Here is a 24,810-nt window from a genome sequence, read left to right as displayed (position 1 = left end):
TGTTTGAAATCCTAGCTCTGCCTTCTGCTGGCTGTAGGACTTTGGGCTAGTTACATCACCGCTCCAGGCCTCAGTTTCCTCATCTTGAAAATAGGGTGATAATAGGGACTTTCCTGGCAGTCCAGTGGTTAAGACTCTGTGCTTCCACTGCAGGGGGCATGGGTTTGATCCCTAGTCAGGGAATTAAGATCCGGCATGCCATGCGGCATGGCCAAAAAAAGAAGAAAGAAAATGGGGTGATGATAGCACCTCCTGGGGTTGCATTAGTTGACCTGGGTGCAGCTTGTAGTAACTGCTACCATACTTGAGCTTTAATAGAGACACTCTCACCCCAGCCCTCCAGCGCTGCCTCCTCACAATGTGGGCCTCAAGGAGGTGCCGCTGGGCTGGCCAGGCCCCTTAGGCCTCCAAGCTGTGGTCAGCAGCAGCGAAAGACCGAGCTGAGAAGAATCCGGAAGCTGGGACAGGCTGCATCTGCAGGAAGGGGGCTGGGCCACCCATATAAGCACTCATGGGTGTTTGCATATAAGTGTGCACAGGGGTAGACGCAGGGGGTGTGCACACACTTGCTAGCCTGCGATGCGTGCACATGCCTATAGGTGTATGAGAGTGTGTGCACACCCAAGCCAGCCCCTGGAGCCTGTATACGTGGGGGAGGCTGCTCTTCATGTCCACACTAGTGGGCCTGTGAATGTGTGCACGCTCTGTACGCCTTGGGCATCCTCTTGGGACAGGGAGCAGGGGCCATCCCCGGGGTGCCTCCAGAGAAGCCGGCTCAGGCCTGGAGTGGGGACTGAGAGGAAGGCCCTCTAGATGCCCCAGAGGCCCGGAGCTGGCCTTTTGCAGGGGTTGCTGGGAGCTAGCAGGAAAGAGGAAGTCGCAGGCGAGAGGCCCTGGCGGGGCTGAGGTTCAGGAAGAGGGCGGGGCCCTCAGCCGGGACCCAGGATGGCGGAGGCCAATCCCCCTTTGGACCGGGAGCTGGAGGTGCGGGCTGGGGTCCTTGTGGGGGGGCCAGCAGAAGAGGGCCCCAAGTGGCACAGGCCAGAGGCTCTGCCCTCGGTACCTCTCGGTTTTGGACTGAAGGGAGGAGATGGGGTGTTAGACTTGGAGTTTTCTGCTTGAGAGATGAAACTGTGTGGGGCCCTTTGGGCTTCCAGGCTGGGGAGATAGAGGAGGAAAGGGAGGGGGCTCTCCTCTTTCGGGTGCCAGTTTAGGAGGGGAGATGGGGCCTGTCCCCGGGATCTAGTTTGGGGGTACAGCAGGGGATAGATGAGGCCTCGCCCCGTGTCCTCCTCTTTCGTGGGTATAGCAGAGGGAAGGTGAGGCCCGCCCTCAGTACCTCCTAGTTTGAGGGCACAGCAGCGAGGAAAAGGGGCCTAGGACCCCAACCTTATGGTTTGGTGGGGCATCAGAGGCCTGCCCTTCATACTTCCTTGTTTGGGGAGCAGCAGAGGGAAGATGAAACCCGCCCTCAGTACCTCATAATTTGGGGGATAGGGGAGTGGAGATGGGGCCTACCCTTGGGACCTCCTAGTTTAGGGGGGCAGCAGAGGAGAGAAATGGGTCTGCCCTCAGGATCTTGTCATTTGGGGGGCAACAGAAGGGAGACAAGGCCTGTTCTTGGGACCCCCTAATTTGGGAGGACAATGGAAGGGAGATAGGGCCCGTCCTTGGGGACCCCCTAGCTTGGGGGGCACAGTGGTGGGGTGATGGGATCTGACCTGAAGAATCCCACTGGCATAAGGACAGATGAAGGGAGATTGAACTGTATTTGTGGTCCCCTAGTCTGAGGGGACAGGGAAGGAGAAGCCCCTGCCCTCGGGACTTCGCGGTTTGGGGATGTCTGAAAGCAGGGACAGGGCCTTGCCTCACCTCCCACTTTTGGTGGCGGGGCGGGGCGGTGCCGATCAGAGGACGTAGAGCCGGCCCTGTGTCAGGAGTTACAGTCTGGGAGGGGGCCAGGCCAGGTTGGCTGAGCACGGTCTGCACCCCAGAGTCCTCCTGGCCCCACTGACCCTGCTCCGTCCTCCGCAGAGCGAGCCACGCAGCTGGTCCCTGCTGGAGCAGCTGGGCCTGGCGGGTGCCGACCTGGCAGCCCCCGGGGTGCAGCAGCAGCTGGAGCTGGAACGGGAGCGGCTGCGGCGGGAGATCCGCAAGGAGCTGAAGCTGAAGGAGGGCGCCGAGAACCTGCGGCGGGCCACCACCGACCTGGGCCGCAACCTCGGCCCCGTGGAGCTGGTGCTGCGTGGCTCCTCGCGCAGACTCGACCTGCTGCACCAGCAGCTGCAGGAGCTGCACGCCCATGTGGTGCTGCCCGACCCCGCGGCTGGCGTGCACGGTAAGCCAGGCTTCCCCGGGGATGCGGGACAGCAGGGGGTTCCACTGCCCAGGGCTCACTGGCTGTGTCCTATAGCGAGGCCAGCCCATCGCCTCTGACCTCCAGGGAGACACACTCGGTCACAACAGCACCGAGCCTCAAAATACAGGCAGACCAAAGGCCAAAAGCAACACCCAGAGAAAGGTACACACAGTCACACCCACACCTGGACAACACCAAAGGGCTTACACGGGGTCACACGAATATCCAGACTCACAGAGTCATACCACCACCCGGACAACACCCAAAGACTCTTTCTAAAATATCTTTAATTTTTATTGATTAAAAAATTTTTCAATTGTGATCAAAAAACACATAACAAAATTCGTCATTTTTAAGTGTACAGTTCAGTGGTGTTGAGTAGATTCACATTATCGTGCAAGGGATCTGCAGAACTTTTTCATCTTGCAACCAAAGACAAAGGTGTAACACACATCACATCAGTAGCCAGAGACATTCACAACACGGTCACACCAGCACCCAGACAACTCCTAAGGGCATACACACTATCATATGAATTCCCAGAGACTTGCATACTGGCACCCAGCACCCAGAGAAATGCATGCACAGTCACACCGACACACAGACAATACCCAGAGACTCGCACATGCTCACGCCAACCCCCAGAGATTCACACACACACAGAGCTGCCCAACCCCTACAGACGTCAACCGACCTGTCAACAGCCTGAGACTTATACACAATCGGACAAGGCCTGAAGACTCAACACCACTTAGCCCAACACCCATATACCACTTAGGTGTGTCAACAGCTAGAGACCAACATTGTCATGTCAACACTCAGAGATACAGTTCAGCCGACACCCAAAACCTCATCCGGTCACAGCTGCACCCAGAGTGACCTGGACAGTCACACCACTCGCTGGAGACTCACAGAGCCATGCCAGCATCCAGAGACACGCATGTCCGGCTGTACCAGAACCCAGACACGTGGACACAGTTGTACCAGTGCCAGGAGATCAGAAAGCACAGTTGTGCCAACAGTCGGAAGCATATGCCTAGAGTCACCACCAGCACCCAGAATCTCACACAGTCATTCTAACACCTCGAATCTCACAGTTACACTAGCACCTGGGGAGACACACACTCGCTCAGTTATGCCAACACCCTGCGGGTCACAGACCTAACCACCGCCACACCCACGGATGCCCACAAAGCTGTGTAAGTAGTTGGGGACTTCCGTACGAAGGTAGATACAGTCACACCAGCACCAAGGACTCAGCGCACACCTGGACACTTGCCTGTGCTCATTCATGCTGGTCCTGCCCCAGTCCTGCAGGGGTTTCCCTATGAGGGCTGGGGTGGTTGGGCCCTCTGGACCCTGGTCCCCAGCTCTTCCTCTCCCTGGCCCTGGGGGTGGATCCTCTCAGCTGGGGCAAAACCACCTGGGCAGATGGAGGTGAGGGCCGTGGTGACTCTGCCCCATCTACCCCCTCCAGATGCCCCCCAGTCCCCCTGTGCAGGCGGCCCAGCCTGCTCAGCCACCAACCTGAGTCGCATGGCCGGCCTGGAGAAGCAGCTGGCCATCGAGCTGAAGGTGAAGCAAGGGGCGGAAAACATGATCCAGACGTACAGCAATGGCAGCACTAAGGTAGGGGCAGCGTGAGTACACACCCACCGTGTGCATGTACACCCACAAGCGCATACAGTCTGGGGGGGGGCAGGGTGGCACCTACATCTGCTCCCTTGGGAGTCTAGGGTCCTCTGGGTTGGGGACAGAGGGGCTGATGGGTGGCTTTGCAGCAGGACTGGGGTGCGGGCAGCTCATGGGGGCATATGGGAAACAGGGTAACTGTGGGTGATGTCAGACAGACACATGGCAGAGACTGTCCCCCCCAAAGTCAGTTACCCCCAGAGATGGTCAGGGCAACATGCAGCCTCTCACTGCTGGTGGTCTCTCTCTGACACTTGTACATGCAGATCAACACCTAGGTGCACACATATCATCATCCTAACATCTAGAGACACAGCCATGGTCATGACAACACCTAGAGACACACAGACACACATACACCGTCATAAGATCTAGAGTCACATCAGTAACAATGCTCATAAACACGTGGAGGATGACCACCAGAGCAACCTCTAGATACAGAGAGACACACACCATCGTATAACGCCCGGACACACAGCACAGGCCAACAGACCGCCTAGACACACAGACACACACATTATTAAATTCACACTCAGAGACCAGAATTGTCACACAGGTGTTCCCCCAGTTGTACCAACACTGAGCACACAGTCATAGGTTTGCACCAACACCCAGAGATACACTCACAGCACAGTCAGACCTACAGCTAGAGACCCAGAGAGCACCCATGCCTATGTGCACACACAGATGTGAATATTATGTGGGAGGGCACAAGCCATGCAGAATTTTTTTTTTTTAACCTTTTATTGATGTGTAACAAATGGACGTAAAGTGCAGAAAACTTAAGTGTACAGACCAATGAATTTTCATCTGGGTACACATCACCCACATCGAAATACAGAACACTTCCTGTCACCCAGAAAGGGTTCCCTCCTGCCGCCTTCAGTCAGTACACAGGCTTCTTTCACCACAGGTTAGCAGTGCCTGGTTTTGAAACACAGCACCAGGTAGATGGGAAAATCCACAACCAGTGTCCGGTGCTTGTACACAGCACGGGGTCCTTGGCTATGCCCAGTCATCGCTGTGCCTTGATCTGCACACACAAACATCGGGACTCCACTTACTGCAGCTGTCTCACATCCAGTCACCCTTGGACTCACCCACGTGGCTACAGTCAAGGCTACACCCACCATGGGGAACACTTACACACGTACGCCATTCTGAGAGCTGACACAAATACAGTGCCTGCTGGTGCAAGGCACGGCTCTGAGCCCTACACACAGTTTAGCTCCTTTAATTCTCAGCCCAGTGTTGCTTGGCGCTATTAGTACTCCCCTTCCTGCAGATGAGCAAACAGGCCCAGAGTAGTTGAGCGGCTTGCCCAAAGTCACACAGCTGTTAGGCGGCAGAGCCAGGATTCAAATGCCATGGGCTACGTCTCCCATCAGCACCCAGGAGCACACGGAGGCACATGTTATCACACCCACACGTGAATGCTCTGTCACAGGGTCACCCAGGGCCTGCACAATGTGGACAGCAGGACTGGTGGTCAGACCCTCATCTGCCCAGCCTTTCCCTCATGGCCCATCTCTGCCTCCAGGACCGGAAGCTGCTGCTGACGGCCCAGCAGATGCTGCAGGACAGTAAGACCAAGATTGACATCATCCGCATGCAGCTCCGCCGGGCGCTGCAGGCCTGCCAGCTGGAGAGCCAGGCGGCCGCAGACGAGGCCCAAGGTGAGTCCCTTGCCCTGAAAAAGCCTCACCTGCATTCCACCTTGGAGAGTTCAGCTCCCAGCCCCACGAGGGGTCCCTTTCTGAGGCAGGGAGGTGGGTGCTGTGACTCACCATGTGACTGGAGCCCATTCCTGACCCTTGCCAAGCCTCAGTTTCCCATTTTGTCCTATTTCAGATTTGCATGTGATCATGTATTGGCAAACTAAGGTTCTTGGACCAAATCTGCTACTGCCGCCTTTTTTTTTTTTCAAATAAAATTTTATTGGTGCCCAGCCATGCCCATTCATTTACTATCACTTAAGGCTGCTTTTGCACTACAACAGCAGTGCCAAGTAGTGGCAACAGAGCCTGTGTGGTCTACAAAGCCAAAAATATTTACCCTTTGGCTCTTTACGGAAATAATGAGTGGACCTCTGGACTAGGTGGTTGCCTTGTCACGTTGGCCCCTGTGGTGTAGAACTGTGGGTGTCCACGGTGTGTGTGTGTTTCTTTGTTTGTCTCAGTGTATGAATGCCTGGGGGTGTCTCAACCCCATTGTTAGCCTGAATTTGTCACAGGGTCTTGATGTATTGTGTGCAGAGAAGATTATCTGTGCTACTGATTGTGTCAGTGTATCAGCTACTGACGTGTGTCAGCGATGCTGACCACGGGGACCAGAGGTTGCATGCAAACAATACATAATAATATTATGGTGCCGCAGCTCCTCCATAATAATATCCTGCCCTGTAACTATGGTAGTTTCTGTGTCACCATGAGAAGTAAGTGTCAGCTCTTGGTGGGTGTTAGTACATTTTGGCTGCTGTACCACAATACCACAGACTGGGGGTGGGGGCATGTAAACGACAGACATTTATTTCTCACTGTTCTGGGGGCTGGGAAGTCCAGAATCAAGGCGCCGGCAGATCCAGCGTCTGGTGAGAGCCCTCTTCCAGATTCATAGACAGCTGCTTTCTTACTGCATCCTCACTGGTAGAAGGGGCAGGGGAGCTCTCTGGGGTCCCTTTTATAAGGACACTGGTCCCATGCGTGAGGGCTCCGCCCTTATGACCTAATCACCTCCCACTGGCCCCACCAACTAATACCATCATATTGGTGGTTGGGTTTCAACGTATGAATTTTGCAGGGACACAAACATGCAGTCCATAGCAATAGGGCTTGGAACTCGGATGACAGTGTGTGTGTCTTTGTAGCGGGGAGGTGTCGGCGTGACTGTGTGGTTGTTCATCTGTACTTTGAATGCCTACGTGGGCTTCTCAGTGCCAGTGTGTGATGGTATGATCACGGCCCTGTGCTTTTGGGTGACATTGTAACTTTTGGTGACAGCCTGATTTTGTCCCCATAAGTGTAAAAGCCTTGATGACTGTTTGGGCACATGTGACAGCAGTCCCGGTGGGTGCCACACAGCTGTGGGTGACTGTGACTGTCTGAGTGCCCAAGTCTGAGTCTAGGTCATTGTGCAGGACAGCGAGACCGTCCTTGGAATCTACAGCCTTGGATAAGGGTGACCGTGACCTTGTTTCTCTGAGTGACAAGTTTCCTGCAACTGGGTGACAGTGTATCCTTGTGCCTGTCCCTATGCCATTGGATCTCTGTGTCTATGGGTATCAGTGATGCTGCCCTGCCTATGTGACAGTATGATGGCATTTCTTTACCTGTCCCTATGTCTTATCCATGTGGCAGTGTGATTGTGTTCCTCTGATTCTCCCTGGGCTGGAGATAGAGCCCTGGGAGTTTTGCCACTCTGTGACTGTGTCCTATAAGGGTATTTATGTTTTGTGACCATTTCCCTCTGCCCCTGTGACTGTGTCCCTTTGCTGGGGGTTGACAAGGCATATATCTGTGTAATAGCCTCACCACTGTGACAGTGTCCCTATGTGGCAGTGTGATGGCATCTTTGTGAGAGTGTGTGTTCCTCAGCGTGTGTGTGTGTGTGTTCCAGTGCCTACACTGGTGACAAAGTGATAATGCCACTGTCACCCTGTGAGTGACAGTGTGACGATGTCTGTGTGACACTGTTCCTGTTCTCCCAACTACATTATATTTCATGGGGTGGGTGGTCACTATGCATTTATCCAGACCCCTGCTGGAGGAAATGAGGTTGTTTCCAGTCTTTTGCTCTTAGAAGGAAGGCTGTGAATAACCGTGTAGAGGTGTTTTTTAAAAAAATAAATGTATTTATTTATTTATTTTTGGCTGCATTGGGTCTTCATTGCTGCGCATGGGCTTTCTCTAGTTGCGGTGAGCGGGGGCTACTCTTCATTGCGGTGCGCGGGCTTCTCATTGCGGTGGCTTCTCTTTTTGCAGAGCACCTAGGCGCGCGGGCTTTAGTAGTTGTGGCACGTGGGCTCAGTAGTTGTGGCTCGTGAGCTCTAGAGTGCAGGCTCAGTAGTTGTGGCGCACGGGCTTAGTTGCTCCGCAGCATGTGGCATCTTCCTGGACCAGAGCTCGAACCCGTGTCTCCTGCATCTGCAGGCGGATTCCTTTTTATGTATTTATTTATTTATTTTTGTGGTACGCGGGCCTCTCACTGTTGTGGCCTCTCCCGTTGTGGAGCACAGGCTCCGGACGCGCAGGCCCAGCGGCCATGGCTCACGGGCCCAGCCGCTCCGCGGCACGTGGGATCTTCCCGGACCGGGGCATGAACCCGTGTCCCCTGCATTGGCAGGCGGACTCTAAACCACTGCGCCACCAGGGAATCCCGGCAGGCAGATTCTTAACCATTGCGCCACCAGGGAAGTCCCTGCAGAGGTGTTTTTTATGGGATAAAATCCCTGAACTGGGATTGCTGGATCAAAGGGTAAATACATTTGTGATTCTGATAGAAATGGCCGAACTGCCTCCATTGGAAAGCCACTTGTATTCCCATTAGCAATGAATAAAAGTTACTATTTTTTTTTAAGTGTCCCTGTGTCTGTGTGACTATATCCTATCCAGTTGCCATGGTATCCCTGCGACAGTCCCTGGGGATGGAGTGGGACCCTGACAATGTATCCGTCCCTAAGACTTTGTTAATGGTGTGCCTGTATATATGACTGTCCCCGGGTGACAGCTTAACTACATCCCTGGGACTGTCCATGTGGGTGTGAGAGCGTCTGGATAAAAGAGGGACAGCATCTGGGTGGGAGTGTGGCCGTCTGCCTGTGGGTGACAGTGTGACTGTGTCACCATGACCCCCCACCTTGGGAGCAAGTGATGCATATTGATGGCCGTCTGTCTGTGGCCAGTGCTTGTTCCTGCAGATGGCTGCGTGTCTGGGACCGGGCTGGTTGGACCTGGGCCCAGGCTAGCCTCACTGCCTCGTGTCCCACACCCACAGGGAGTCCGGACCTGGGGGCCATGGAGCTGCGCATCGAGGAGCTGAGGCACCACTTCCGAGTCGAGCACGCGGTGGCAGAGGGCGCCAAGAACGTGCTGCGCCTGCTCAGCGCTGCCAAAGCCCCAGACCGCAAGGCTGTCAGCGAGGTGAGGGACGAGGTGTCGACCCAGAGGGGTGGGGCTTCAGCGAGGGGTGGGACCTCATTTTCAGGGAGCCCCGGGGTAGGACCCAAATGCCTGAGGGCTTGGGCTTCCAGGGAGGAGCTCCAGGTAGGACTTAGCCAGTCTGGGGGAGGGGCCTGAGTCTGCACTCGGGGAGGGGCGTGCTGGATCCCGCCCCCAGCCCGGCCAGGCTCCTCCCACCGCAGGCGCAGGAGAAGCTGACCGAGTCCAACCAGAAGCTGGGGTTGCTTCGGGAGGCGCTGGAGCGGCGGCTTGGGGAGCTGCCCCCTGATCACCCGAAGGGGCGGCTGCTGCGCGAGGAGCTTGCTGCGGCCTCGTCCTCAGCCTTCAGTGCCCGCCTGGCCGGGCCCTTCCCCGCCATGCATTATAGCACCCTGTGCAAGCCCGCGCCGCTCACAGGTGGGTCCCGACGTCCCCCGCTCAATCCGGACCCTACCTCCCGCAGCTCTGGACTCCTGACCCCTCTGAGTCCCCCAGCCCCGAGATCTCCAACCGGGATCTCCACTCTCCCCAACCCTGGACTCCCATCCCACTGTTCCCTCCCTTCTCCATTCACCCCAACCCTCTGGACCTGGGCCCCATTTCCCATGGCAGACAGCCGCATGCACCTGGACTTCCCACCACGCCTTGCCCTCTGAGGGATTCTTGCCCCCATCCCCATCCTCACTTTCGCCACCCCTCCCCAAATGGCCCTGCCTTTTTTCTCCAGCCAGAGTCCCCCAGCCCAGTCTCACAGTCCCTTGCTCTCAGAACCCTCAGCCCTGAACCTTTGTCCTCCAACCCCCAGGCTCGCCAGCCCCTCCCTCCTTAGATCCCTCAGCCACTACCTCCCCAGACTAGCCCTACCATAGACCCCAGCCCCAGTGTCAGACCTCAGATCAGCCTGCCGAATCTAAGCCCGGACTCCTAGTCCTACCTGGCTCACCACCGCCTGGACCTTCAGCCTACACCCTGAACCTCTCTTCTGTCACTAAACCCCAGCATCCAGACCCCCTCCGCAGATTGACCCACCCCTCCCCTTGTCCCATGTTTCTCACTTCTGGACACAGCCATCCCTGCATCAGACCCCCTGCCTCACCCTGACAGTCCCTCACCACCTCCCACTTGCATGCTGGCCACTTCTGCACACGCCCACTTTACCTGCAGGCCCTTCCCCTCGTCCTGCCCCAGATGTGACCCACCCCCCCCCGCGTCATGAGCCTGCCCCTCTCTCAGGGACCCTGGAGGTGCGTGTAGTGGGCTGCAGAGACCTTCCAGAGACCATGCCTTGGAACCCCTCACCTTCAGTGGGGGTGCCTGGGACCCCTGAGAGCCGCACCCCCTTCCTGAGCCGCCCAGCCCGGGGCCTTTACAGCCGAAGTGGAAGCCTCAGTGGCCGGAGCAGTCTCAAAGCGGAATCCGAGAACACCAGTGAGTGGGCATTGAGGGTCTGGAGGGATGAGGTGGGGTGGGGGGGGTCCTGGATTTCCCACATTTGTAACATTCTTAAAAATTAGTACAGCACACCCATTAGGATGGATACCGCAAAACAAAACAAAACAAACAACAGCTGCTAAGGAGGATGTGGAGAAATTGGAACTCTTCTGCACTGTTGGTGGAAATGTAAAATGGTGCCGCCACTGTGGAAAACAGTATGGCAGGTCCTCAGATGATTAAACATGGAATTACAATATGATCCAGCAATCCCGCTTCTGCGTAAATACACAAAAGAGTTAAAAGCAGGGTCTCGAAGATATATTGGTATACCCATGTTCATAGCAGCATTATTCACAATGGTCGAAGGTAGAAACAACCCAGTGTCTTTTGACGGATGGATGGGTAAACAAAATGTGGTCCATCCATGCAATGGAATATTTCTCTGCCTTGAAAAGGAAGGACATTCTGAAACATACTGCAACATGGATGAACTTGAGGACATTACGCTAAGTGAAATAAGCCAGTTATAAAAAGACAAGTGGTACATGATTCCACTTATATGATCCAGAGTGGTCAGATTCATAGAGATAATGGTTGAGGGTGAGGGGGGCACGGAGAGTTATTGTTTAGTGGGGACAGAGTTTCAGTTTGGGAAGATGAAAAGAGTTCTGGAGATGGATGGTGGTGATGGTTGCACAACAGTGTGGACGTACTTGATACCACTGAGCTGTACACTTAAAAATGATTATGATGGTAAATTTATGTCATGGGAATTTTACCACAATGTGAAAAAAGCTAATACGTACATGTTTAAAAGTATGAATAAAAGAAGAATAACAATAGAGTAACCATCTGTGTTACCACCACCCAGGTCAAGAAGTTAGAATTCTCTGAGCCCCCTCATGCCCCATCTTCAATTCCAGCCCCTTCCTCTGTCCTAGAGGTAGCTACTCTCCTGACCCTCACGGTTGTCATTTCCTTGTTTTGCTTTGTAGTTTTAGCACCCATGTACCATCTCAAAACAATGTAGTTTAATTTGCCTATGTTTGAACTTCATATATGTGGAATCATACAGAATGTATTTCATAGTAATGGCTTCTTTTAGTCAACATTGTTTGGGAGACTCATCCCTATCGTTGCATGAAACTATAGTTCATTCATTTTACCCCTGTTTAGTTGTCTTACACTGAGGCATGTCAAATTGCTGTCTTTTTTTAGGTAAAAAATAGTTGAATATCAGCCATTTCATGGTTTAGCTAATAAGACTATATTACAATTTATGTATTAATTCATGGACAGTGAGCTGTTTCTAATTTAGGGCTGTTATATAAGCATTATATTTATGCATCTCCAGATGTATACTTGCCTGCATTTTTCTAGGGTAAATACTTAGGAATATATTGCTGGAACTTGCAGACAGCATAAAAGCGAATCTGGATCCCCGCCTCACACCACGTGCAAAAATCAACTGGAGATGGATTGAAGGCCTTAATGTGACAGACAGAGCTGTAAAGCTTTGTCAGATAGCACAGCAGAATATTGTGGGGGGAGATTTCTTTAGTAAGATACAAGAGGTTACCCTCGGCCTGCAAGAATCTCCTGACAGCCTACCCCAACCCCTGTTCCAGGTGAGGTGAGCACTGTGCTCAAGCTGGATAACACAGTGGTGGGGCAGACGTCCTGGAAGCCGTGTGGTCCCAACGCCTGGGACCAGAGCTTCACCCTGGAGCTGGAGAGGGTGAGTTCGGTTAGGGGATGACAGGGCTTGGACGAGGAGGAGTTTGAGGCCTCGGGTACCCCAAAGGACGGCCCTCTTTCTCTCCCTTGAGGCACGGGAGCTGGAGTTGGCTGTGTTCTGGCGGGACCAGCGGGGCCTGTGTGCCCTCAAATTCCTGAAGTTGGAGGACTTCTTGGACAACGAGAGGCATGAAGTGCAGCTGGACATGGAACCTCAGGGCTGCCTGGTGGCTGAGGTACAGCCTGACCCCGCCCCTGAGAAAATGCTTTGGCGTCTCCTGCTCTGGAAGGGGAAGATGTGTTTTCCTCTGGTCTCTGAATCTCGATAGAAAAGTACATATAATTAGTCACATCAATGCATGACTTAAGCTGGGATTGGTTTTGTTCTGAAACAAGATATTAAAAAAAGAAAAAAAAATTTTTGTCAAGCTAGAAAAGAAAAGCAAAACCTAGCAACATATTACGGAGATTGCCACCAGAGCCACAGCTGAGCAGAGAGATTCCTTCCGCAGTGATGTCAGGGTTAGGGTCCAGATCGGGGTAGCCCACCCTTGGCACTATGGACATTTGGGCTGGATCATTCTTGGTTGCAGGGGCCGTCCTGTGCACTGTAGGGTGCTGAGCAACATCCTCTGCGTCCACCCACAGGATGCCAGTAGCAACCCCCTGCTCCAAGTTGTGACAACCAAAAATATCTCCAGACACGGCCAGGGTCCCCTGATTAAGAGCCCATTGTCTAAATAACATTCGTAGCTGACCCCTTGTAGTATGGCTGGGCCTTGTCCAAAGTGCTGTGCTGGCATTGACTTGTTAATCCTCACAATAACCCAATGCAGACAGGGCTGTTATCAGTCACATCTGATAGAGGAGGAAATGAGGCACAGGGAAAGAAAGTCACTGGCGCCCTCATTTAACCAGAAATATCCTCAAAAATTCTTTAAATTTGCCCCTAACATATACATGTGTCCTGTTTTTTGTATATATGTATACGTGTGTGTGTATGTGTGTGTCTCCCCATGTCCTTAAACCCAGGAAGAAATTTGTTGTTTTTTTTTTTTGCTACTTGCTTAGATTTTTAAATACCACTTCTCTTTGCAAGAAGATCAGACCATGTGAAAGAGATCAGAAACGTGAAAAAGAAACAGTTTACAATGCACAGTATAAAATACAGCTGTATAATGAACTCTGTTTTCGGGAGTGGGATAAGTATCAAGTGAGTCATTGGGTTCAAGTGAGTTTAAAGATTAACCTGAAAGAAGCTTTTCCTTGGTTGCCAGAGACCAAATATATATCACTCTAAGTTTTCACTAAAAAGTGCTTTCAAAATTAAAAAAAAAACATTAGTAAATTTTCACTAATTCCCAACACGTAGTTTTTTCTTGAAAACGTATCTAGAAAAATTCTTAAAATATTCAAGGGCTGTTTTACTATCCAGGTGGAAATTCTTATGTGATCTCATAATCGAGGACTCCTGAAGGAAAGGAGCAGAGAAGGGCAGACTTCAGATGGTAGGGCCACGAAATTATTCTTCTATTAGGAAGACTGTCCAAAACCCAAGTGGACGATAGAGGTGGGTGGCCTGGGGGACAAGTTCTGAGGCAGTCCTTCTTGCCTTCAAGGTTTACTCATAACACTCTATTTTGTTCTCCCCAGAGCACCAGCCTGTAGGACTTTCTGCAGTTCTGTTGTCAGTGAACCTACAATAGTTGAGTTCTGTTGTAGGTAGAAATGTTCCATATCTGTGTCATCCGATACAGTAGCCGCTAGTCAGTTGAAGTGTGGCTAGTGTGACTGGGGGAACTGACGTTTTCATTTTACTTAATTGAAATAGCCACATGTGGCTAGAGGTGACCAGATTGGACACCCATAAAGCCACAGAGTTCTGTGACTCCAGCGCCTTCTAGAAGATGCGCTGGAGTCGGGAGAATTCAACTCGACCAGTGGTTTCCCCACGTGGGTGGGTGCCGGCATCACCTGGAGGGCTTGTTGAAACACAGACTTGTGGGCTCCACCGCCGGTGTTTCTGATTCAGTGGGTCCAGGTTGGGGTGGCGGCGCTGAGAATCTGCATTTCCAGCAGGTTCCCAGGTGATGCTAATGCTGCTGGTCTGGGACCACACTTGGGCAATCGGGACACTAGGTGAAGTGTAGGACCTGTTTGCTGGAGTTGTATGTACATCTCGTTGGATCAGACCCACTCCCCACCCCTGGAGGAGGGCCTGCTTGCCTACTTCTTGCCTTTCCAAGGTGGCACTTCAGGAGGCGGTCCTGTCGAAGGATGGATTGGCTTTATGACCCCTTAATAGGATGCATAGTACTCTGTGGTTGGACGCAATGCCACAGCGATCAGAACCCCCGATACGTATGGGTGTGCACACCTGTGACCCTAAGGGCTTCCCCACCAAGCTGCCTGGAGGCGGGCGAGGGTCCTCACGCGAGCCCCTCCCTCAGGTCACCTTCCGCAACCCTGTCATTGAGAGGATCCCGCGGCTCCGACGGCAGAGGAAGATCTTCTCCAAGCAGCAAGGTGAGGGGCTGGGCTGGGGCGGGGGAGAGGCCAGCCGTCCCGGGAGTATCACACAGGGTGACACCTGCCCCCGTCTCCCCAGGGAAGGCATTTCAGCGCGCTAGGCAGATGAACATCGACGTCGCCACCTGGGTGCGCCTGCTTCGCAGGCTCATCCCCAATGCCACTGCCACAGGCACCTTCAGCCCTGGGGCTTCTGCAGGACCCGAGGCTCGGTCCACAGGGTAAGGAGGGAGGGCCCCGGAGTTCCGGCTGCCTCTGGTTGCTTCCCAGAATGCTAGGTCTTAGATGCACCCTCTCCCTTTGCTGCAGTGACGTATCTGTGGAGAAGCTGAACCTCGGGGTTGACTTGGACGGCTCACCCCCGAAGAGCCCTCTGGGTCCTCCTTCCAGCCCATCAAGTCTGGTGAGCTTCCCCCTTGGGCTGGGCAGTGTTATGGGACCTCCACTGCCACTCAAGGCCCAGAGATCGCCAGGAACTTCCCTGGTCACCCAGCACACCTCTGCCAGGACCGGGGTCCCGTTCTCTATCCCGGGTAAAAACATGAGCTTGGGAGCCAGGCCACCTGGGTCCCGTCCCTGCTCTGCTGCCTCCTAGCTGTGTGACTCACGCCAAGCAGCTTCACCTCTCTGTGTTTGGTACACTGCCCTGTAAAACGATCACGTTTAAAACTCAAGTCGATGACAGAAGTCCAGTTAGTGGTTTTCTCTGGGCAGGGGTTTATTGATAGGAGGGGGGACACAAGAGAGCCTGCATCTTGATCTAGGTTGGAGGTCAGCACACTTTTTCTGGAAAGGGCCATATAGTCAGTATTTTCAGCTTTGTGGGCCGGAAGGTCACAGTGATGACTAGTCAATGCTGCTCTCGTAGAAAGCAGCCACACCTGATACAGGCAGACATGAAGGGGTGTTGCTGTGCGCCAGGAAGCCTTACTGAATGTCTGTCACTTTCATGGATCATGAACCATTCTTCTTTTGATTTTTTTCCCCCAACCCTTTAAAAACGTAAAACTCATTCTTAGTTTACAGACTGTACAAAACATGGAGTTTACCAACCCTTGGTCTAGGCGACGGGCATCTGGGTAGATATGTATGCAAGAGTTCTTTCCATTGCCCACCTCACTGAGTGCATTTTACACCTCATTTTCTAAAAAAAATGGAAACAATAATATATGCTTCATGGCATTAAATTAAAAGGAGATGCCTCATTAAATTAGATGAGTTTGTCAAAAAAAATACAAAAGTTGAATAACATTGAATGCTGGGGAGGATGCAGGAAAATAGCACGTGAATCACTACATCTCCTTCGGAGGGCACAGCTGGCTGAGTTAAAAAAGTGGGCGTTACCTTGACCTAGAAGTTCCACTCCTGGACATCTATGATGGACATTCACACACGTCCACCAAAATGCTTGAATGGTATAAAATACATCTAGAAAGGTACCCACGAAATCATTAACAGCAGCTGGCTCTGGGGAGGGCAGCTGGGGCAGGAGAGGACTGTGTTTCCTACTGTACACCTGTTTGCGCTGATTGAATCTTTAGAACTGTCTCTATAGTGGAGAATGATGGACCAGTAGGTAAATTTTTCCCACTTAAATTATGAATTTTGATTCTTCTCAAAGTTATATATGCGTATGATGTAAAGAATTAGGTCACTCCATGGTATTCCCTAATACCAATAAAGGGAATAAGTAGATAAATGATAAAATAGAGCATAGAATGTGCTGGGAAGAAAAATAAAGGGGACAGGGAGTGTTGGAGCTTCTGTTAGTTATTTAATATGGCGGTCAACTGGCCACCTTCCAAGGTGACATTTGAATAAAGGCCTGAAGCAGGTGAGGGAGGAACAGTGCAGGTGCTGGGAAAAGAGAGTTCCTGGTGGAGAGAACAGCCCCATGCAAAGGTCCTGGGGTGGAAACATGCCTGGTGTGTTCAGGGCACAGTGAATGGAACAGTGTGGCTGAAGGGGGATTGAGTGAGGAGGGGAGGGAGAGGAGAGGTGAGGTCACATTGGTGACAAGAGCCTTGGTGGCTGTTGTAGTTACGGGTTATTGTACTCTGACCTCCTCTGTCTGCCACAGACTTCTCTGATCCAGGAAACTACCACCACTCCTGAGCTGCCTTCAGAGACCCAGGAGATCCCAGGCCCCACCCTGTGCAGGTGACACCCCTCCCCTGGCCACCACCCACCACCCCTGCCCACTGTCACTTCCCCACCAGCCTCCTCTTTCCACAGCCCTCTGAGGAAGTCACCCCTGACCCTCGAGGATTTCCAGTTCCTGGCGGTGCTGGGCCGGGGTCACTTTGGGAAGGTGAGGCGGGGGGCAAGGAGTTGGGGGTCTGGGGGGTCCAGACCTCCAGGTCCTTGGACCGGCCACTAAGGCCACCCCTGCCCACTGTGGTTCCAGGTGCTGCTCTCCGAATTCCGGCCCAGTGGGGAGCTGTTTGCCATCAAGGCTTTGAAGAAAGGGGACATTGTGGCCCGAGACGAGGTGGAGAGGTGGGGACCCTGCTCAGGCCCTCTGAGAACTTTCGTCTTCTGGGAAATGGGAGACAGAGCAGTCCCCTCCTTGGAGCTGCTGTGAGAGTGATTCATAACAGTCACTTGTACTTATTAAGCTAGTATTGGGGTGGCCAAAAAGTTCGTTCGGGATTTTCTGTATTACAGGAGAACCCGAACGAACTTTTTGGCCACCCCAATACTTACAATAATAACGACTCCTAGAAAGCACCCACTGTGTGCTTTACATTTAGTAACGAATTCCTCACAACAGCTCTAAGAGGTAAGTACTGTTATTGTCCCCATTCTGCTGATGGCACAGAGAGTTTGAGCAAATTGCCCAAGGTCACATAGCCAGTAAGCAGCAGGTCTGGGATTTGAACTTAGGGACTCGAGTTCTGAAGCCTGTGCTATTAATGGTGCCATTGTACTGCCTCTGCTTTGGGGTCAGGACCCTGAGTTCAGATCCTACCTCTGCTACAGATGTGCTTAGAAACCTTAGGGAGTTAGTTCATTTCACCCTTCTGAACCTCAGGCTCCCCTTCTAGAAAAGGGGAGTAATAATGCCTTTCTTGCAAGGTTGCCGGGTGGAATGAATGAGAGGATGACTCTAGAGCATTCTGCACAGTGCCTTGCCCCCTGTAGGTACCTGAGATTGTCGCCAATCTTATTGACATCCTTTTATTAACCAGGAACCCAATTTACGCTTAAGCAAATACAGGAATTTATTGCTCTGCATCAGAAAAGTCCAGGGGTGGACTACCTTCAGTCATGGCTGTACACAGGTGCTCAGTTGATATCTCTCACTTCTGCTTTTGTCTGTGTGGGCTTTGCTTGCAGTCCCCTCACAGGGACAGAGATGCCCCCCACCTTAGCAGTTTAAGGCTCATCTGCAAACTTTAGCTCTCTACCTTAATAATTCCAGCAGAAATCCCGAGATTGAGCCCCATTGGCTTGGCTTGCCCTTTTGTGGGCCAATTCCTGGCCAGGGAGATGGGGTGCTCCAAAGGGAAATAACAGTCCCTCTGGTGGTTTCCCAAAGGGAAGTTACTAGGACTGTTACTAGGACAATGGATGGATTCTGGGTGCCTGTTCAGAAGCATTAAGCAACTTGCCCAGGTGTGCACAGCCATGCAAGGCCCTTGACAAACATCTGATGATTGAGGACTCTAGCGGGTGGGCGAGTTGGTGGTAGGGAGCTGCTGTGGTCTTTGACCCCTGCCCCACCCCCATCCTGCCCAGCCTGATGTGTGAGAAGCGGATCTTGGCGGCTGTGACCAGCGCGGGACACCCCTTTCTGGTGAACCTGTTTGGCTGTTTCCAGACAGCAGAGCACGTGTGCTTCGTGATGGAGTACTCGGCCGGCGGGGACCTGATGCTGCACATCCACAGTGATGTGTTCTCGGAGCCCCGTGCTGTGTGAGCCTAGTCCCCCACCCCACACCTCCACCCACAGGCCCTGCCTCCCCCCAGCTCTTGGAGTTATGGGGTAATGGGGGGGGCTTTTGAGGATGTGAGAGCCTTATGTGACCCTCTACCTTTCCTGGAAGCCCAGCTCCCTCACACCGGCCTCTCTCTGCAGCTTTTATTCGGCCTGTGTGGTGCTGGGGCTGCAGTTTCTCCATGAACACAAGATTGTCTACAGGTGTGTGTGTGCGCGCGCACGCATGTGCGCATATACCCGTGCATGCATGCTCCGCCCACTGGGGGACTCTGAGGCTTCAGGCAGGACCCAGATTCCCACTCGTCCCTCTTTACATCCTCCCATCCCCTCCCCCACAGGGACCTGAAGTTGGACAATTTGCTCCTGGACACCGAGGGCTATGTCAAGATTGCAGACTTTGGCCTCTGCAAGGAGGGTGATGAGCGGGGGGGGGGGACGGACGGGGACTGGGATCTGAGGGGCTGGCCTCTGGGGTTTAGACAGAGAGGGGAGGGAGTGGAGTCCCCAGCCCTATCTGGGTTATCCCCTACCCTGGTCCTGGGACGGGGCTGTCTGTCTGGACCACCCCATGCTGGGCTGGGCTAGGCTAGAGCTGTGACGTACGCCATAACCTCACATGGCCCTGCTGCCCCCAGGGATGGGCTATGGAGACCGGACCAGCACTTTCTGCGGGACCCCGGAGTTCCTGGCACCTGAGGTGCTGACAGACACATCGTACACTCGGGCGGTGGACTGGTGGGGGCTGGGCGTGCTGCTGTATGAGATGCTGGTTGGTGAGGTGAGGCCCCAGGCCGCTCTGCCCTGCCTGTTCCCGGTAACCTGTATATGCCCGGAGGGGGAGAGGGGGGTCAGAATTGGCCTCCGCTATGTGCTGTCTGATTGAGGACAGGTGGCTTTGCCTCCCTAGCCTTGGTTTCTGCATCTGTAAATTGGGGTACTTACCCTCCCAAGCGAACCTTGTAAAAGTGCAACGGGAGCCCAGGGTGGAGCTGGGTGTGGTGTGGCCAGAGGGGCCTAATTCACCCTGGCTTTTCCTGTCCCCAGTCTCCGTTCCCAGGGGACGACGAGGAGGAGGTATTCGACAGCATCGTCAACGATGAGGTTCGGTACCCCCGCTTCCTGTCAGCTGAAGCCATCGGCATCATGCGCAGGGTGAGGACCCCCCCAACTTAGGGTGGGCCAGGGGAGTGGCTCTGGGACTAGCAAGAGGAACACTGACACAGAACTCCCTCCCCGCAGCTGCTGCGGAGGAATCCAGAGCGGAGGCTGGGATCCAGCGAGAGGGATGCAGAGGATGTGAAAAAACAGCCTTTCTTCAGGGTGAAGTCCCCCACTCCCAGGACCCAGTCATCCCCCCCACCCAAGACCTAGTGGCTTCATCTCCAACACTGTCACCTTCCCTTGACACCTGCCTGCCTTTCTTTCCCCCTCCCTTACCCTCACTGGACCTCCTACACCCACATCCACTCCAGGCTGGCCTGCGGGGGGGAGCATTGCCCTGTGTATGAGCCCAGGCCCCTCCCCCCACTCATACGGTGATCCTTCCTGAGCCCCCAGGCCCGCCACTTTCCCTCCCTCTATCTTGTGACTCCCTGTGTTGATCCCCACAGATCCAAGGCCAGACAGGGTGCAAGGAGCAAAGCCTTCCTGCGCTGTGCTCTGAGCCTCCCCTGCTGACCTCTCCCCTCTCTGCCCTGCAGACACTGGGCTGGGATGCCCTGCTGGCCCGGCGCCTGCCGCCGCCTTTCGTACCCACGCTGGCTGGCCGCACTGATGTCAGCAACTTTGACGAGGAATTCACAGGGGAGGCCCCCACGCTGAGCCCACCCCGCGACGCTCGGCCCCTCACGGCCACAGAGCAGGCAGCCTTCCGGGACTTCGACTTTGTGGCCGGGGGCTGCTAGCCCCTCCCCCACTTCTGCCCCCACCGAGCTGTCAGTTTTTAAAAAGGCCTTTGGGATTTGCTCTATCCATGCATCTCCGCCCGTTCTTGCGCAGTAATGGGGGTGGGGGGGCGTGCTTGGAGGTGGGGAGAGTTGGGAGGGGATGTGATGGGTGGCCGGCGCCGTAGGGAGTGATGGGGAGAGGCCCTGGAATATGGTGGGGGATCGTTTGAAGGGGGCCAAGGGATGGTGGAGGCTCGGGGCTGTTGTTACGGTGGGGAGCATGGGCAGGCCGCCATGGGAGAGGGCTCGGAGCTGTGTTGAGGGACTTCCGGGGTTAGAGGCCAGTGATGGGGCATAGTTTGGGGGGTAGGGACTTGGGGTTGTGTGGAGGAGCTCAGGGCCACAGTGAGCGAATGGTTGCGGAAGTCACTCATGACGGCAGCAGGGGCGAAGAGCGGCCCCCAACCCTCCCACTCTGCTCCCAGCCGAGCCACCGCCCCAGGACTGCGGCCACGGCGTTGTGCGCGTGCTCCTGCGACTCCGGCTCTGCGTTTCTACGCCCCCGCGTGGCTAATTCCGAAACTGCACACCCCGGAGGCGTACACAGCACCTCTGCCGCTCCCGCGCGGCCGCGAGGGTGCTGCATCCCCGACGGGACGCACCGCCCTGGGGTTGTCCGCAAAAAGCTTTTATTCCCCGAAGTCTCCGAGCTGCGGACCAGAGGCCGGCCCCGGGTGGTCTGGCTTAGCCGCCGGGCGCGCCTAGAAGTGACTGAGGCCACTGTGCCGGGAGCTGCGCAGCGAGTTGGCCTCCCAAGCGCTCCTCATTAGGCCCAGCCCCCTGGGGCTGCCCTTGGCACCTGCCCTTGAAGGCAGGAGGCGAAGCAGTTGGCGAAGCACAGCCCGGCGCAGCAAGATGTACACCCAGGGGTCCAGAATCTGGTTCCACGAGGCGAGGCGCACGGCCAAAAACAGCGGCTGCTGCAGGGAGCTGGAGCCCCAGCCCGCGATGGCCAGCACCACCAACACCTGTGGGAGAAGACAGTGTGAGCGGTGGGTGGTGTAAGAAAAGGGCACCGGTGAAGGGTAGGGCTGAGATGGATGGGAGAGTGTCTGAAGGTAAGGAGGCTGTGAGGATGGACGGAACGTCACGGGGAGGGTAAATGGGAATCTAATTGGGAAGGAGCTGTGGAGAGAGGGGAGAAGTGGGGGCCTTAGAGAGCGTGGCAGAAGCAAAGGCCTTCAGTGGGTGTGTGCTTGGGCAGGAAAGAAGTCCCAGGTATCCCAAAGGACAGGGGATTGAAGGGGAGAAGAGAAAAGGGGTGGTGATGGTGGAAGGAAGCCAGGGAATGAAAGCACTTAGGTGGGTGGGGTTGGAGGGGAACCTTGCCTGGGTCGGGTGAACTACAAAGACCCCAGGAAGGAGTAAGATACGGGGACTAGGAGGAGGAGTGGGACGTCAGAGGAAGAGGGCGAAGGGTGGACTCTGGCAGGTGGGGCCTCGAGGGGGCAGTGCCCTGGCTGGGTGAGGGAGAGAGGACCCAGGTATCCCAGGATGGAAAAGGGTGGGAGAGGTCACGGAGGGCGTGGGAAGGAGCAGGGTTGGAGGGGGCATGTGCGCCCCTCACCAGCAGGGGGCTCCAGCAGATGCACGACACCACCATGATGCCTACGAGCTGGCCCACCATCTCCACATCGTGGGCACGGGCTCGCCGCGCTGAGCCACGGCCCAGGGAGCCGCCGGGGGCGGCGGAGGCCGAAGAGGCGGACGAGGCGGACGAGGCGGACGAGGCGGAGGCCGGGCGGGGTCCGCGCCCTCCCCAGTGACGGCGGCTGTCGAGGCCTCCAGCCGGGAAGTGCCGTCGAGAGCGGCGGCACCAGCGGGCGCGCAGCAGGGCTAGGCCGCTGAGCGTGTTGCACACGAGCGCGGCGAGCAGCGAGGCCAAGCCGAGGCCGGCGAAAAGGCCGGCGAGCAACGACTGGCGCCAGCCTCCCGTCGGGCGCAGACCGATGAAGCACCACGTACCCGGGTACTGCAGCTCGTAGCGGCCCACGCGCGCCAACGGCAGCAGCGCCACGGCCAAGGCCACGGCGGCCAGCGCGGCCAAAGCCAACCGCGCGCGGGCCACCGAGACGCCGGCTGCGTGCAGCAGCGGCCGCGTAACGCCCACGCAGCGCTCCACGGCCATGCTGCAGCCCAGCAACAGCGGGCACAGGCCGAAAAAGACCATGCATCCGCCCAGGAAGTGGCAGGCGCCGCCGGCCGGCGAACGCCCCGCCGCGTACAGGCGCAGCACCAGCGCACCCGGGATCACGTGGCCCGCCAGGTCGGTGGCCAGCAGGCTGGCGACGAACAGCAGGGAGGTGGCTGCCGAGCGGCGGCGCCGCAGACGGCCCGCGGCCTGCGCCAGCAGTGCCAGCGCCAGCACGTTGGACACGGCGCCCAGCGTCATGGAGAAGATGGGCAGCGCGGGCGACGCGCCCGCCAGGTCCGACGGCGGTCCGGCGGAGGCGTTGGAGGCCCCAGCTGTTGGACACGTGGTCGCCTCACCCGCCAGGCTCAGGTTGCGGGGCCCGCAAGGGCTCATGTCAGGTGCCGGGGGTGGGGCTGGGGAGAGGAGGGGGGGGGAGGTGAGGTTCCACCATTGGCCTGGGACCAGCTGGTGGCCGCGTCTCAGACCGTCAGGACCCATCTGACCCCATGGAGTTCTTCTATGGACCCTCTGTCCATGGCAACTCCAAGTGACTCTGGCTGCCCCATTCCTGATCCACTCGTCCTCTTCCTCTTACCAGCCCATCTCTTGTTCCAGGCCTCAGTCTTCTCTCATTGCCCTGTCCACCAGGGTCACCTGGCTTCAGCCTCACCTGTCTCTGACCCCACCTCTGGGCTTTACTCACCCACTTCTGACACCCACCTCCCATTTTGACAGCCAATTCCTGGCCCCCGGCCCCATCTGATACCCACTGACCCATTTCTTTCTTTCTTTCTTTCTTTTTTTTTTTTTTTTTTTTTTTTTTTTTTTTGCGGTACGCGGGCCTCTCACTGTTGTGGCCTCTCCCGTTGCGGAGCACAGGCTCCGGACACGCAGGCCCACAGGCCATGGCTCACGCGCCCAGCCGCTCCACGGCACACGGGATCCTCCTGGATCGGGGCATGAACCCGTGTCCCCTGCATCGGCAGGCGGACTCCCAACCACTGCGCCACCAGGGAAGCCCCCCACTGACCCATTTCTAATCCCAGGGCACCATCTGACCCCACTGCCCCATCTTTGACCATCACTATGTCACCTTTACTCCAGTCCCATCCTAGATGCTCACAACCCCACCTCTGCCGCCTTGGGCACATCTCTCCCCACCACACTGTCTCTTTCCCCAGGGCCACATCCCTGTCCCCACAGCTCCATTCCTGTTCCCATAAACCCATCTCTGTCCCCTTGGCCACATCTCTGTCCACACAGCCCTGTCCCCGTCCCCAGAGCCCCATCCTTGTCCCCCACACTCCCATCTCTGAGCCCCATCGCTCTCTCTCACCCAGGCCCTACCTCTGCCCACTGCTGCCTCACCCTGGATGCCCACAGTTCCGCTCCTGCCAGCTTCATGTCCCTGCCCCAGAGGCCTCAAGGCTAACCCATCACCACCCATTCCTTGATAGCCCCTGGTGAGGGCTGAGAGGTCAGAACTGCCTGCTAGGTCATATGCGAAGGGACGCTGGACAGACAGTAAGATCAAAAGGGACAGAGAGATGGGCTGAGAGTTAAGGAACACAGGAAGGACAGGCTGGGGGAGCCATGGCCCCATCCTTTCATGCCTTCCCCACTGGAGATCCTCATGCCCCAGCCTTCTTACCCGGAGCTGCCTGGGACGCAGGGTCCCCATCGCCTGCCGCTTGGTCCCTGCTGCCCCGCTGCACCGGCTGCCCTGCTGCGCCCTAGCCTGCTGCGCCCAAGCTCTCCGCCCTCCCTCCCTCCCTCCCTCCCTCCCCAGGCGGCTCCTCGCTCCCAGCCTCCTCCCGCTGCCCGCTCCAGCCTCCAGGGGCCGTTCCACCCAGCACACGCCTTCAGGGGACCTGGGGTGA

General features: G+C 55.5%; 2 protein-coding genes across 3 annotated transcripts in view; one reads left to right on the top strand and one right to left on the bottom strand.

Moving 5' to 3' along the window:
* Positions 1 to 20,815, top strand: part of PKN1 (protein kinase N1) — a 23,472-nt gene extending 2,657 nt beyond the window's left edge. Inside the window, exons 1-22 of one of the 2 annotated variants that reach the window (XM_007469047.1) lie at positions 946 to 984; positions 2,035 to 2,338; positions 3,837 to 3,988; positions 5,592 to 5,727; positions 9,044 to 9,189; positions 9,411 to 9,624; positions 10,441 to 10,635; positions 12,270 to 12,379; positions 12,471 to 12,614; positions 14,829 to 14,904; positions 14,987 to 15,128; positions 15,217 to 15,310; positions 16,988 to 17,067; positions 17,143 to 17,218; positions 17,315 to 17,406; positions 18,649 to 18,825; positions 18,989 to 19,051; positions 19,189 to 19,265; positions 19,486 to 19,628; positions 19,895 to 20,002; positions 20,090 to 20,170; positions 20,551 to 20,754. In XM_007469047.1, coding sequence (XP_007469109.1) covers positions 946 to 984; positions 2,035 to 2,338; positions 3,837 to 3,988; positions 5,592 to 5,727; positions 9,044 to 9,189; positions 9,411 to 9,624; positions 10,441 to 10,635; positions 12,270 to 12,379; positions 12,471 to 12,614; positions 14,829 to 14,904; positions 14,987 to 15,128; positions 15,217 to 15,310; positions 16,988 to 17,067; positions 17,143 to 17,218; positions 17,315 to 17,406; positions 18,649 to 18,825; positions 18,989 to 19,051; positions 19,189 to 19,265; positions 19,486 to 19,628; positions 19,895 to 20,002; positions 20,090 to 20,170; positions 20,551 to 20,754 — 2,853 coding nt within the window. Of the gene's footprint in view, positions 1 to 945; positions 985 to 2,034; positions 2,339 to 3,836; positions 3,989 to 5,591; positions 5,728 to 9,043; positions 9,190 to 9,410; positions 9,625 to 10,440; positions 10,636 to 12,269; positions 12,380 to 12,470; positions 12,615 to 14,828; positions 14,905 to 14,986; positions 15,129 to 15,216; positions 15,311 to 16,987; positions 17,068 to 17,142; positions 17,219 to 17,314; positions 17,407 to 18,648; positions 18,826 to 18,988; positions 19,052 to 19,188; positions 19,266 to 19,485; positions 19,629 to 19,894; positions 20,003 to 20,089; positions 20,171 to 20,550 lie in introns of those variants that run through there. The other variant, XM_007469046.1, reaches the window with a different exon arrangement.
* Positions 20,816 to 21,497: 682 nt separating this feature from the next.
* PTGER1 (prostaglandin E receptor 1) lies at positions 21,498 to 23,323 on the bottom strand. The gene is made up of 2 exons (XM_007469045.1): positions 22,364 to 23,323; positions 21,498 to 21,764 (listed from the first exon to the last, which is right to left on the bottom strand). Exons 1-2 carry the CDS (start codon positions 23,321 to 23,323, stop codon positions 21,498 to 21,500), a joined length of 1,227 nt encoding a protein of 408 aa, XP_007469107.1.
* Positions 23,324 to 24,810: the final 1,487 nt, after the last annotated feature.

This window comes from Lipotes vexillifer, unplaced genomic scaffold (genome assembly GCF_000442215.2).
Source record: "Lipotes vexillifer unplaced genomic scaffold, Lipotes_vexillifer_v1.1 scaffold1699, whole genome shotgun sequence".
Taxonomy (NCBI): Eukaryota; Metazoa; Chordata; class Mammalia; order Artiodactyla; family Lipotidae; genus Lipotes; species Lipotes vexillifer.
Note: the sequence above shows the minus strand (reverse complement) of the source record. Positions and strands in the feature narration are given on the sequence as shown.

Bases quoted from the DNA above. Each gene is read 5' to 3' on its own strand.
- PTGER1 (XM_007469045.1), bottom strand. From the start codon at position 23,323: ATGAGCCCTTGCGGGCCCCGCAACCTGAGCCTGGCGGGTGAGGCGACC. The intron at 21,765-22,363 runs GTGAGGGGCGCA...CTTCTCCCACAG, and splicing joins TCTGCTGGAGCCCCCTGCTG to GTGTTGGTGGTGCTGGCCAT.